This window comes from Camelus bactrianus, chromosome 6 (genome assembly GCF_048773025.1).
Source record: "Camelus bactrianus isolate YW-2024 breed Bactrian camel chromosome 6, ASM4877302v1, whole genome shotgun sequence".
Taxonomy (NCBI): domain Eukaryota; kingdom Metazoa; phylum Chordata; class Mammalia; order Artiodactyla; family Camelidae; genus Camelus; species Camelus bactrianus.
Genome location: NC_133544.1, coordinates 1232930 through 1246425, shown reverse-complemented (window position 1 = coordinate 1246425; position 13496 = coordinate 1232930). Strand labels below are relative to the sequence as shown.

General features: G+C 57.8%; 1 protein-coding gene across 2 annotated transcripts; it reads left to right on the top strand.

Annotated features, from left to right (window-relative positions):
- The first annotated feature begins 5191 nt into the window (after positions 1–5191).
- On the top strand, positions 5192–10329 carry SIVA1 (SIVA1 apoptosis inducing factor). Of its 2 annotated transcripts, none has more exons than XM_045505731.2 (4): positions 5192–5384; positions 7395–7589; positions 8288–8435; positions 9991–10167. In XM_045505731.2, exons 1-4 carry the CDS (start codon positions 5267–5269, stop codon positions 10070–10072), a joined length of 543 nt encoding a protein of 180 aa, XP_045361687.2. In that variant the 5' UTR covers positions 5192–5266; the 3' UTR covers positions 10073–10167. The 2 variants fall into 2 exon arrangements, with proteins under 2 accessions (XP_045361687.2, XP_010967142.2); XM_010968840.3 differs by lacking the exon at positions 9991–10167 and adding an exon at positions 10174–10329 and having other exon boundaries at positions 5196–5384.
- Positions 10330–13496: the final 3167 nt, after the last annotated feature.

Sequence of the window (13496 nt, the reverse complement as noted above, 5' to 3'; positions counted from 1 at the left end):
CGAAGCCGGGCCGTTGTGTGCTCAGACAACTAAGTGGCACCAGCCCCGGGGAAGAGGGATCACGGGCGTCAAACACGTTTCCCCAAACTGAACACTTCAGCAGATTAGCTCTAGGGGCCTGAGCCCAGACAGCCGCCCTGTCCGTGTTACCAGGACACAGTCTGCCCTCAGCCCTCCAAGTCCCCTGGACTGAGAAGCCACTTCTTCGCTGGCCGAAGCCGCTGAGAACCAGCTGGGGTCTGCTCTCTCCCAGCAACTGTGTAGCTGCCTTCAGCAGCTCTGCCTTCAACAGCAGAGTTTGGAGTAAGTTCAGCAAAGTAACTGGTTTTTTGATGCCAGTTCAGAGAGAGAAGGAATTAGACACACAGAGAGACCCAGCATCCACCAGGCTTAAATCCTCGCTTTTTGGAGCTGAGAACGTCAGCTGGGCTCACTGCAGTCACACAAGGTCCGACTTGGCTTGCTTCCCATTAACTCCGCTGGCCCCAGAAGGTTCCATAGGGTCTGATCTCACCGGCTCACACCGTGGAGTCCTGAACCCATGTGACAGTGTATTGGGTCAGCAGGCCACATACTGGGTGCGTCACTTCACACACACTAGCAAAATTTTCCAAACAGTGCCCAGAACAGCCTTCAGCCCTTTGAAAGAAGTCAGGAGAACACAACGTGGACCAGCTGTGTTGGGTGAGAAACACGAGCAGAAACTGATCTTTGGGTTTCCCGAGAATTCCTTCCTCCCATGATAGAGCAGGAGAGACTGAAGGAGAGAGCCCCAAGGCAGGTGAGTTCCTAGGCAAAGAGCAGCCACCCTCGCAGTGCCACTGGGCCCCAGCTGTCCTCCCTGCCTCCCGGCGGCCTGTGCTTCACCTGGGACCACCAGCTGGACCAGTCTTGCTGCCACAGGAAGATGCAGGCTTTGGGCAGCAAATTAGAGTGTGCATTTTTCAAAAGAGAAACCATTTCATTCTGCATAAAAAGCTACACGCCTGGCTTTGCAAGGTAGACCCACAATTTAAACTAGAAAGCTGCAAAAGAAAAAAAGCCGCTGTGTTTTGTGGAACCTGCTGCATCTCCCACTCAGATGCCCATTGCCTTTACCTTCCGTCTCTGGATGAAAGCTCGGGGAGGCGACCCCAGGCAATGTCTCTGAGTATCTGCTGGTGTTCTATAGGGTGAAAAGACACCAGCGTAGAGGAGAAATAGTTCTCCCCTGCCACCAGCTTCCTCACTCTCCTGTGGCTCAGGGACAGGAGGCTCTGTCCTCTGTGGGGCGGGTTAGGGCAGACAGCCCCCTTGGCCGGAGCGCCAGAGTTGTGAGAGTCTGCGTAATGATAATCAGGGGCTCTCTCTGCTTGGGCCCAGTGACACGGCCCCTGTGCAGATGGAGCATGTTTTCTTCCAAGCACTTTGGAGAGCTGCCAGTTTCCTTAGAAGTTCGCTGTCCACCTACCCTCCCACCAAGCCATTTTACTCCGAGGCACCGATCCAAAACAAATGAGCACAGAAGTCCAGGAAAAGCCTTATGCAAGGCTGCTCAGAGCAGGTGCCTTCACCACAGCAGTGTCCAGTGGCAGGTAAAGAAACTGTGGTCCATCCTCACATGGAATACGTTCAGTAACAGAATGAACGGACCGCTGAGGGGTGCCAGGCGATGGACGGTCTCAGAGTTGGCGTGTGGAGAGGCACAGATGCCGAGGTGCACGTGCAGGATGAGCTGAGCACATGAGGCTCCAGGACAGCAAGGAGGGACACAGGGATGTAAAGCAGAGCAAGTGATGGTCCGTCTGCGAGGGGGGGGGTGCGGTGAAGGGGGGCCCCCCCGCGCAGCTGGGACACAGCGGCAGCGGGTAGGACTTACACTTCGACGACCGTCTGGGCATTCCTCTGGGCTAAATACTCACACCTTCACTCTAAGTAAATTCTACCCCAAGCTAAAAGTTACAAGAAGCAATACAACCACATTCCACAACGGTGGAACAGCTGAGACCATGATTAACCAAAGGTTCACAGCCCTGAGGCAGCTGTGATGGAACACCTTGATGAAGACGTTTCCTGCCAGCGTCTCCTTAAGCATTTGCCGGAAGGGAAGTTTGCTGAGCTTCTCGCTGGAAAACAAAGTGTGTTCCTTCCTCACCCAATGTATATTCACTTCTAGAATGTCCATCTTTCTAAGGTCAAATGATGTTATAACGCAGAAGCTTTCCATGAGTTTGGTGCCTGCCAGCCAGTTTTCCTGGGGATCCCCCCCAGCCCCAGGCAGGGCAGGTCTCCTTACTTTGCTTCCATAGCCCCCTAAACGTCCCCTTTTGTGACATTTGTCTCACCAGAGGGCGAGGACCCTGTTGGCTCTGCTCAACACCATCCCTACGGGCCTAGTGCAGAGCTTTGCACCTACTAAGGCTCAACTGTGTCCCCTTAAAATCGGTATGTTGAAGTCTCAACTCCCAGTACCTCCGAACGTGACTGTATTTGGAGGTAGGGTCTTTAAGGAGGTAATTAACTTTTCCCCAAGGTTTAGTGAGATATAACTGACATAAACATATTGAGAGAGAGTTTACATACAACATAATTGACATAAGATGTACACTTTCATTGTAACTTGTTGGCCTGAAACAGTAAAACAGACCAGCAAAATGGATTTATTTGGGAATAGCAAAGAATTGTAATTTGAGACATGCCATCTAGGGTGAACCACAGCAAGCCTGGAGAACAAAGAGGAAACTCCTTTATAGAGAGAAGGGGGGTGGTTGGGAGGGGCTGTTATAAGCCGAGTCTGTTGGTGGAAACTGGGAGTTAGATGTGGTCTTTCATTGGCGGAGTTGTGGCCGTCTCTCATTGGCTGGGCTGTTGCCAGGCGGAGAGAAATCCCTCCTCCCGCTGGGCAGTGAAGCAACAACCTTCTCTCCGAGATGCAAGGTGCTCTCTTCCTGCTGGGTCTGCAGTTAACTTAGAGGGGTGGGGCCTGATTGCTCCCTCTCCTGGTCTCTTGGCTCCATTTTAAAGGAGGTTTCTGTTTCTTAATGTTTGCAACACTCTGGTGTACAATGTGATGATTTCAAACACACATACATTGCAAAAATGTTTAGCGCAGTCAGGTTAGATAATCTTTGTCTCATATAATCACTATTTTGTTATGGTGAGAGCATTTAAGATCCACTCTTAGCAACTTTCAAGTACACAATACAGGGTTAACTATGGTCACCTATAATGCTGTGCTATAATTAGCTCCCCAGAAGGTATCCACCTTCGCACTGGAAGTTTGTACCCTTTACCAACATCTCCTCATTTCCCCCACCCCCAACCTCTGATAATCACCATCTCTTCTGCTTCTGTGAGTCTGATGACTTTTTTTTTTGTAAGTACTAATCTTTTTCTTTGCAAAGTCAATTTTTATGTTTATTTTTTATTAGTTTTTTTGTTTGACTTCTTTGGTGATAATTAGGTTTATTTATTTATTTATTTTAATATAGGCACTGGGGATTGAACCCAGGACCCTGGACATGCTAGGCATGCACTCTACCACTGGGCTATACCCCCCCCCCCTTATTTTTAAACACCTTTATTGTGGTTTGATTCCTGTACAGTAAACCACGTATTTCAGACGTACAATTTGATGAATTTTGACAGATGTATACATGAGTCTGATGATTTTAGATTGCACATGTAAGTGAGATCATACAGTACTGTATTTGTCTTTCTTTGACTTATTTCACTTAGCATGTCTTCCAGGGTGTCACTGCAATTGGCGGGATGTCCTTTTTTATGGCTGATTGATATCCTATTATGTATTCCATGATATATGTATTCCAAATACATTTTCTTTACCCATTCATCCAGAGATGAACACTTAGGTTATTGTAAACAACGCTGCAGTGAACATTGGGGTGCAGATAGCTCTCCAAGACAATGATTTCCTCTGCACACCCAGAAGCGGGATTGCTAGATCAGATGGTAGTTTTATTTTCAACTGTTTGATGAACAGGGAGGTAGTTAAGTTTTAAAGAGGTCAAATGGGTTTGCCTTAATCCAGTCTGATTGGTGTCCTTACCAGAGGAGGATGTGAGGACAGACTCGCACAGGAACGACCGCGGGAGGACCTGGGGAGGAGGGTGTCTGCAAGCCTAGAGGGGTCCTCTGGAGAAACCAGCCCTGCGGACGCCTCGATCTTGGACTCCCGGCCTCCAGAGCTGCAGCAGAGTAAGTGTCTGGTGTCTGGGCCCCCAGCCTAAGCGCAGTTATGGCAACTCTACAAAACTAACCAACACTTAATGGGCCCTCAACAGACATTTCTTAAATTAAAATTAGATTGAAACAGAAGAGCGGACAAGGGTCTCTTTTAATCATGATGTTTAATTCACTATTTACTGTGTCTTAAAAAGCCCATGGCAGTTTCAAATCTGAACGCAAAGAAATCTTTTAAAACCTCCAACCAAGACCTGTAAGACGAAAACCAGCAGCCCCGAGAGCTTCATCTATTCCCAGGATAAGCACAAATGGCCGCAGAGCCCTAACAGAAGGCCTCGTGCTGGACCGCGCGGGCCTGGCCTCCGGGCCCGGACCCCACGCAGGCGGCGGCGGCGGCGGCGGCGGCGGCGGCGGGCAGGGGCCGAGGAGCGGCCAAGGAGGTGCCGGCGCGCCGTGGCGCCCGGGCCCGGCCTTGGGTCAGGCCCGCCCCGATGACGCAATGGGCCCGGGACTTGTGCCCACGCTCACACGTCACTCCCCGCTTCCTGCGGGCGGGCAACTCCTCCAAGTTAAGAATCACACAAGAGCGAGCCATCCTCCAACCGGGAACGTAACCACCCTCAGGAGCTGTTTGGGGCGCTGAGTCGCCGGCCCCTTCCTTGCCGCCACGCCAAGCCCCGCCCCCAACTCGCCCCCGCCTATCAGACGCCGCGCCTCACACGAGTCCCGCCCCCGACGTCGCCCCCGGCCTATACCGCGGCGCCTGCGCCCCGCCCCGCCCACCCTCTTCCTCCGCCCCGCCCTCTTCCTCCGCCCCCGGCGCTCCCGCTCCGACCCTTGACCTCTCCTGGACTTTCCCGCGCTGCCGAGTCCCGCCTCCCGGCTCGCGAGCCCCGCCCCGCCCTCGGCCTATCCCGTGTCTCCCCGGGCACGAGCCCCGCCCTTCCCTCGCCCTCGGCCTATCCCGCGCCGCGCCGCGCACGAGCCCCGCCTCCGCCCCGCGCGGGGCTAGACGCGCGGCCCTGACGTCACGCGCGACCGAGGCGCGGCGAGGGAGCTGCGCCGCTCTGGGCCAGCGGCCATGCCCAAGCGGGGCTGCCCGTTCGCGGACGCGGCCCCGCTGCAGCTCAAGGTGCGTGTGGGTCCGCGGGAGCTGAGTCGCGGCGTGTGCGCCGAGCGCCTCTCGCGGGAGATCTTCGGTGAGTGCGAGGTTGGGCTTCCTCGCTGCGAAGCGGGGCCTGGGCGGGCGGTCTCCTCAAGCCGCGCCCCCGGCGCCGTCCGGCCGGTTTGGGAGCGGTGAGTAGGGCGTCGGGAGTGCCCCCACCTCCCCTGCGGGGATGTTTGACGAGCTCTAAGAGCCTCCGGGCCCAGTGAGAGGCCAGGGGGTGGGATGTCCCGGGCGGGATAAGCCGCGGAAGTGCCCGTTGTCACCCGAGAGGCGTTTGTGGAGCGCGCCTTCCCTGCGTGGCCCTGCTGCTGCGCGGGAGACCCTGCCTCCGGTCCAGTGGGGGACCCGCAGGAGGAGGGGTCTCCAGAGGTCACCAGAGCAGGCACCGGTCGCCGCAGGACCACTTGCCAGTGCCAGGTCGCGGGGAGGAGCAGTCTAAGCCGAATCCTACAGCGTTAGGCAGGCAGAGAGGGAGCGGAAGGGAACTCCTGGTGGAGGCAGTAGCCTGTGTGAAAACCAGAAAGCCGGAGAGTGCAGTAGGACTCAGGGTGGCTGGATGCCAGGGCCTTCTCATCTGGCTTTGTCATGCAGATTCTAGGTGCACTGATATTACAGGTCGTCATTTTGAGGTGGTTAATACCCCTGAGTGGGGCTTACCTCACCTAGTGGTTGGGGCACAAGGTTTGTGCCCGTGCAGTGGTTAGACAGTGACTTGGGTGTTTGTAATGGAGTGTGCCGCCGTGCAGTGGGGACCTGGGGGAGAGCCCAGCCTGGGGAGACCCTGCTTCTCTTCGTCCTGCTGTTCCTGCACTCCCCACCCCCCGCCCCCAGCTCCCCCCATCAGCACTGCTCAGCCCTTTCTTTTCTCGGACACTCCGGTTGCAAATGCTGATGCTTTCCGAGACCATGCAGGTGATAAAAATGAGTGAAGCCACTTCGTTGGTACATTTCATTGATACTATGGCAAAAGTGCACATGCTCTCCCCCACCAGGAGATTCAAAAAATGTAAACACTGTGCAGACAGAGAGAAGAATTAGTAACAAATGAAGATGGAGTCAGTCCAGCCCTTGGCCTTCTTCCTTGACCATGATGTCCTAGAGCACTTGCCAAGGCTCATCACTTGCAGGACCCCCTCAGGGGGTGGCTGCTGGGCATCTGGAAGGAGGGCCGATGGAATGAGGCCAGTGTGAACTCCTGTAACAAATTCTAAGCCAGAAGCCTGGCCTCTTTATCTTGAAAGAACTGCAAGCCCTTGAAGACAAGCGTTAACCTCACCACATGACCCCCCATTCCTGTCCTACCACGGGGGGTGGGGGAGGGGCTGGGGGAGGTGGGGCTGTCATCAGTTCCCTGGTACCTGTTGCTTCTGTCAATTGCACATAGCGCCAACAGCTCCTAACGTCACCACCCTGGCTCTGTCGGGACAAGGCAGAAAACCGCAATTTCTGGGGCTGGCGCCCAGCATTGACCTTGTGGAAGCCCCAGTTCCCTGATGGAAAGGCACTGTTCTGGGTGCTGAGAAACCGCCTCAGCTCTGGGGTTGGGGTGTTCAGGGCCCACAGAGGTCTGGAAAGTTCTAGGGTACTTTGTCGGGTGCCAGTTGCTGCCATGTCTTTTGCCGGCTGCTCTGCGGTAGGTGAAGGGGTGCATGCTGGCCTGAGGCTTAGCTCCGAGTCTCTGGCTGTGAACTGGTGCACCACAGCGCGGGGGCTTTGCCTGCTGAACAAAGCCAGATTGTGGGTGCTGGGGCGGAGAGCGGCAGCAAGGAGGTGAGGCCACACGGATGGAAAATGAGCAGAGTGACAGGAGAGGGAGCTCAGGTGGGGCTGCAGGGTCCAGAACCTTCTTGGAGTGGGTAGCCACCGAGTCCCGGCAAGGAAGAGCAAGAGGGCAGAGGGAGTGGGACCCAGCTCGCTAGGGAGCAGCCGGTTGGGGTGACGGGATGACGGCTGAGAGGGGACTGAGCACAGCTGGCAGGATGAAGTGCAGGAGCTTCCACGTGGCGGATCTGTAAACGGAGGAACCATCTGTCTTCCCCAGAGAAAACCACACAGCTCCTCTTCCGCGGGGCCCAGACCTACATGGACCACACATGGGAGGAGGTCTGTGCCATCGTCGACACGCCGGAGTCCCCAAAGCCTGGCCCCATGGAAGCCCCTCGCGCTGCACGTGGGCAGATGCTGATCGGACCCGACGGCCGGCTGACCAGGAGCCGAGCCCCGGCCTCTGAAGCCGGTGAGTGAGGCCGACAGCGTACCCTTCCCGGCTGTGTGCGGAGGAGGGGGGCGGCACGCAGGCTTCCCTTTATTCTATGGATCTCTTCCTCCTTGACCAGGCAGGAGCTCTGCCCAGTCTGCCGAACCAGGCAGACGCCAGAAGAGCCAATGTTAGGAGGCTCTGCCCCTACTGACACCCATGCCGGGAGGTGGTGACCGGCTTCTGACTGTTGGGTCAGAAAGAGCAGACCCCTCGGGGTGACCCCCTGTGTGTCCTGCCGGCTTTCCCCCTGCAGCTCCTCAAAAGGGCCCTGTCTGTGGGGAGTGCCTGTTTGGGTCCCTGTGCAGTGTGGCGTGCTTCTCGAACTGTCGCCCATGTCCTGGTTAAAAGCTCTCCCACTCTGGGTCTGGGCGGGGCCCAGGGTGCGGGGATCAGACTTTGAGGTGCAGATGTGAGGCACAGGGGACGAGGGCCTGGAGGGCTCTGGTGCGGACAGTCAGGGGAGCCTGGTCCTTCCAGGACCGGCATCTAGGTGGCGGGAGAAATGGGAGGAGCAGTCAGCGTGGAGTCGCGGAAACCACCTGGGGTCTCCTGTTGAAGCGGGCCTGGGTGCTGTGTGACTCACCCAGTGTCCGGAGGACCCAGTGAGGTGTGGGGAGGCAGTGGCCCCCAGCACTCAGGTCCCCTTTGGGCTGACAGGTGTTTCCTCCTCGCAGACCTGGCCGGGGCAGCCTGCTCGTCGTGCGTGCGAGCTGCAGACGGGAGGGCGGCATGCGGCCAGTGTGAGCGCGCCCTGTGCGGGCGCTGTGTGCGCTCCTGTTGTGGCTGTGGCACCGTGGCCTGCGCCCTGTGCGCCCTCGTGGAGTAAGTGTGGGCCCCACAGGGGGGCGGGAGAGCAGGCCTGTCCAGCGTTGCCCGTGGCCACAGTGATGGCAGTAAATACTTGGCCCTGCTTGAGTTTCTTCTGAAGTCCTCGGGTTGTTTCTGGAGGAAACCCAGGCCTTGCAGATCGCCAGCTCTGTACTGGGCTGTGGTCTGTCCTGGGTGATTCCTGCTCTGGTCCGTTAAGCCCTCGGGTCAGGGAGTCTCATGTGGTGCTTCTGTGTGCTGTGCTCCTTAGCAGAGGATATCTGACGGGGGAGGGCAGGAGACTCGAGCGGGTGCAGCCGCGGGCAGGGGGTCCCGTGTCCCTGCCCAGGAGCCCTTGGCCTGTCCCAGGGGCCACTCTTGGCTGTCGGTGGGACTGGGCCGTGCCCTGTAGGAAAGGGTCTGCAGACCTCAAACTGGCCTAGTCCCAACAGTCCTTAAGACCCGCTGTGGAAAGTTAACATCTGCCAGGAGTGCCTCACTGGCAGCGGGGGGCGTGGGACTCTGGTCTGGGGATTACTTTTCGGGCTACTTACAGACGTGGAATCCTTTCTTTTGTCTTTGCCAGCTTAATTCTTCTTCTTCTCCTGTTTATATGTAAACTGAAAAACGCAGGGCCCTTCCAGCGGCCAGTGCCTTTTCCCTGGAGGGCCACTGACCACACAGAAGGGCAGGCCATGGGGAGAGGTGGGCGCCCGGCAGGTCCTGGGTAGCGGGGAGCTGCCCAGATCCCTCAGCCCGACCCACTGCCGTCCGCGGGGAGTCCCTAGCTGGTCTCTTCCCGCCTCTGCTTTCTATGTCCTCATCCCCAGACGCCCTCAGAGCTCACGCGGAGGTGCCTAGGCAGCCTGCTCTCACCGCGCACGCATTTCTCTGGGCCACGGCCAGGGCAGGGGCTCTGCCCCTTTGATAAACAGATGGCTTGCCTTGGTCACAAGGCTGCAGTGGCACCCCCTTCCCCCCGAAGCCAGGCCTCGGCCTGCTGCACCCACAGCCCCTGCCCGCCCCCTGCCGCCTCAGCCCACACCCAGTCATCCTTCTGGCTCTCAGTATGGCCACGGGCAGGCGGTGCTGGTGGGAGCCGGCCCGGGCTTCTGGTCCACACACCAGGGGGCACGCGGCTCCAACTCCATGCTGATGTGTGTCAGACAGGCAGCATGTTGCCAGTTTCCTGTCCCTTCAGGGTCTCTCCTGGTGAATCAGTTTCCCCGTGATTCACTGAATTGCCTCGTCCTCACCCTGTTTGATGTGCTTCCCATGGGAACCATCAGGGGCCAGTAAACCCTCACCGACCACTTGGAAGGTTTCTGTGGGGGCTTCGGGCCCACTTGAGACCTGGGCTGAGCCACAGGTGGGCTCCTCTGCTGTGTCCGTTGGCGGGGGCGGCCTGAATACAGACACACATCCCACACGGAGCCTGGCTGTCAAGGAGCGGGGCTGACACCCCCAGGGGCTGAAGGAGGTGGTGCTCTGGGCCCAGGGCGCTAGCACACTTGGCCTTCTCTCGAGGTCCTTGGGCCGCCTTCCCTCCACGTGTGTGTCTTTATCTAAGGACACCATCCATGTGGGATTGGGATCCCCACTGCCCGGGACCTCATCCTGATTGCATCTGCAGTGAACGGCCTGTCTCCTGATACAGCCAAGGGCCTGGGGGCAGCACCTCACCCTGTAGCTCCAGGAGCACGACCCTGCCTAATGCCAGCTCCTCTCTCTCCCTGCCCCCGCCGTGTCGCAGCGGCAGTGACGTTCATGAGGAAGTGCTCTGTGCCAGCTGTGCCATGTTCGAGGCCTGAGGGCGGGAGTGGACGCCAGCCCTGCCCGGATGACCTGGTGGTGTCCACGCTGAGGAACTGTGGGGTGGGCGGGGGGGGGGTTCTATTTTGTATTTTGTATTTTGTGCTCCTGACAACAGAAGTGAATAAACCCTTTATATTTGGACGAGGGGACTCACTTGTCAGCAGCCTCTAGGGCGTGTGGCCTGCCCGGCCCTGGAGGGAGCCCAAGGTGGCGGGGGGCAGGCCTGCGCGCCCGCTGTCACCTGGCAGCTCAGTCAGCGCCCTGAGCTCTGGGTAAGGAGCTGCCCCATCACCCTGTTTACAGGTGGGGAAACAAGCCCAGCGTGTGCGGGCCCAGGTTGTCTGACTCCAGTGCACCGTGGGGTGGGGCCGTGTCCCAGGCTGTCCCTGAAATGCCACCGTACACCGTTGTCTGGGTGGCTGAGGTGCTGGGTGACCTGCCCCCAGGAGTGCTGGCCGGCAGGGGTGATGGCCTGGCTCCCTTTGGGGCGGTCTGTGTGGCCTGAAGGGAGGGGAGTGGATGGGAGAGGTGGTGGGGTGGCCTGGAGGACAGCCGAGGGTGAAGGCAGAGTTGCAGGCTACAGGGCCTCCTCACCCGGTGCTGGGGCCCCAGTTCCCACACACCAGGGTCTCTGCAGGGCCCCAGCCTCCCTGAGGAACCGTGGATGAGTGGAGAGGTTCTTTGGGGCGGGGAGCAGGCGGGGCCAGCACGGCATCCCGGGGGCAGTGGGGTCTCTGGACTGTGTGGGAGGGCAGGTGACCTGGGTTCCTAGAGAAAGCTGGGTGGTGGGTGGAGCCGGGCGGGGGTGGGGTTTGCTGCTGCGGGCTGAGTGTGAAGCCACTGAGGCAGGGGCGGGGCTGAGGAGGCCACAGGGGAGCTGGGTCTTGGGAGGGTTGCAAGGGAGAACTTGAGGTCTTCCTGAACTGAGAACTTCCAGAGGCCACCCTGGCCCAGCTGGCGTGAGGGCCTGGCCGTCGGGCCATCTGTGCTCTGGACACGGGCAACAGCGCTCCATTAGCTGTCCTCATCGTGGGGTCTCCTCCTGTCACCTGGCTTCCCGCGGGGGCCTGGCCCTCCTTCCAGCGTTCCCTGCAGACTGCAGCCCCAGTGAGCGCGTGACAAGGTCGATGCTCAGCGTCACCAGGGGACGCAGGTCAGCGTCACAGGGAGGGGCCGCCTCACACCCATCAGGGTGGCTACTTGCTAAAAACAACAGAAAACAAGTGGTGGCAAGGGTGTGGAGCCACTGGAACCGTGTGCGCTGCTGGTGGGGACGGGAAATGGTGCAGCCGCTGTGGAAAACGGCATGGCAGTTCCTCAGAAAGGTAAGCAGAGCTACCCCGTGACCCAGCAGCCCCACTCCTGGGAGAATACCCAGCAGGGATTCAGACACCTGTGTACTGTGTTCGCAGCAATATTATTCACAGTAGTAAAAATGCTCAAACAGACCAAGTGTCCACTGAGGGATGGATGGATAAGCAAAACGTCGTCCATCCACACAATGGATTATTACCCGGCCTTAAAAAAGGAAGGAAATCCTGCCACCTTCTCCAGCATGGCTGGGCCTTGTGTGCGTCATGCTGAGTGAGACAAGACAGTCGCAGGAGGACAAGTTCTGTGTCGTCCCGTTCATGTGAGGTCCCTGGAGCAGCCGGGTTCATAGAGGCCAGGGAGGGGGTGCCAGGGCTGGGGGAGGCAGGAGGAATTCGTGTTTAATGGGAACAGGTCCACTTTGTGAAGATGCAAAGGTCTGGGGACCGATGGTGGTGACGGTGGCACAACCACACAAATGTACTTAGTGCCGCTGAACTGGTCACTTAAAAGTGGTTGAAGGGGTAAATTTGACAGATTTTACCAGTTAAAATATTTTACAGGTTAAAAAGACAATTGACTGTTCAAAGCAAAAATAATAATGTTCTTTGGGGGTTTTGAACTTGTGGAAACAAAAGTTACGACAGTGGCATCGAGACCAGAGATGGAGGTGTCGCTCGCTGCCCTAGGGGTTCACGTGGGAAGCGCTGTCGTTTCAGCTGCCGGTAGACTGACTAAAAGACCGGCACTGAAGCCCTAAAGCAGCCAGGCCGGAGCACAGTCATCCATTCAGCAGAGATTTATTCTAAGTTCTGCACGGAGGGCAGGGTGCAGCTCCCTGGTAGGGCATGTGCTTAGCATGCATGAGGTCCTGGGCTCAATCCGCGGTACGTCAGTTTAAGAAAATACATAAATAAAACAAAAAAACTTCTTAGAATTTTTAAATAAATAAATCCCACACAGAACCCTGGATTGGATCCTGGAACAGAAAAGGAACATCAGTGGAAAAACCGATGAAATCGAAATAAGTCAATAAAAGGGAGAAAATGGGATGTTAAAAAATACTCATTCAGTCCAAAATGAGGCTGACAGAGAAGAAAGAAGGCACAAAGAGCCAGCGGGACACGCAGAACAGCAGGAGGCTGTTGCATCTCCGCCCAGTCTACCTGCGGCCCCACTGGCGGCACCAGGACGGAGGTCCGTCGGAGAGCCCAGGCAGCAGCGCAGAGCACGCCCCCCGCGTCTGCTGTCCGCAGAAGTTCACCTTCCGACTAAAGGCACATAAGAAGTGAAAGGATGGACTACGTAGCTACCGAGAGATGAACCCGCCTGTGAGCAGGCAGCCACTGGGTGGCGGCGTCCTGACCCCAGCGCGAAGCACCCAGCTGCACCCCCCTTGCTGGCTCCTCACCCAGAGCTGCTGACCGGCCCACAGCCCCCAGGGCCTCGTCTGCAGCATGCAGTGCGGTCAGCGCCTCGTTTACGCACACCTGCCGAAATGCGGGCACTCCATGTGCTGAAGGCTCCTCTGTTCCTGACTTCCTGTCCCTCTGGAGGCCGGCCCAGGGCTCAGAAGAGCAGGGTGGGACACGGAAAGGCACCACAGCCTCCCTGCAGCCCAGCTGGTCCTCACTGCCCAGGCCCCTCCCTGTCTGCTCTGGTCTTTTCTCCCCCAGGTGCCCGTCTCCTTGCACCCCCACTGCTCTGCCTGGAAGGTCAGGGTGTTCTCAGGGAGTCCCCCTTCCCTCTTTTCCTCGTGGCCACACCCACCTGGCTGGGACACACAAGATTGTGCTTGTGTCCAGGTCATGACCTTGAAGCCTGTCCGGGGCCACAGGAACGGTCCCTAAGGCCATCACCCAGTCACTCCCACAGCCCAGTCATCCCCCCATCAGCTAAGGGGTCCCGAGGGAAGGAGCAGCTCATGCCCCTCCACCTGGCCAGCTGGGC

Bases quoted from the DNA above. Each gene is read 5' to 3' on its own strand.
- SIVA1 (XM_045505731.2), top strand. From the start codon at position 5,267: ATGCCCAAGCGGGGCTGCCCGTTCGCGGACGCGGCCCCGCTGCAGCTC. The intron at 7,590-8,287 runs GTGAGTGAGGCC...TCCTCCTCGCAG, and splicing joins AGCCCCGGCCTCTGAAGCCG to ACCTGGCCGGGGCAGCCTGC. The intron at 8,436-9,990 runs GTAAGTGTGGGC...TCTTTATCTAAG, and splicing joins GCCCTGTGCGCCCTCGTGGA to GACACCATCCATGTGGGATT.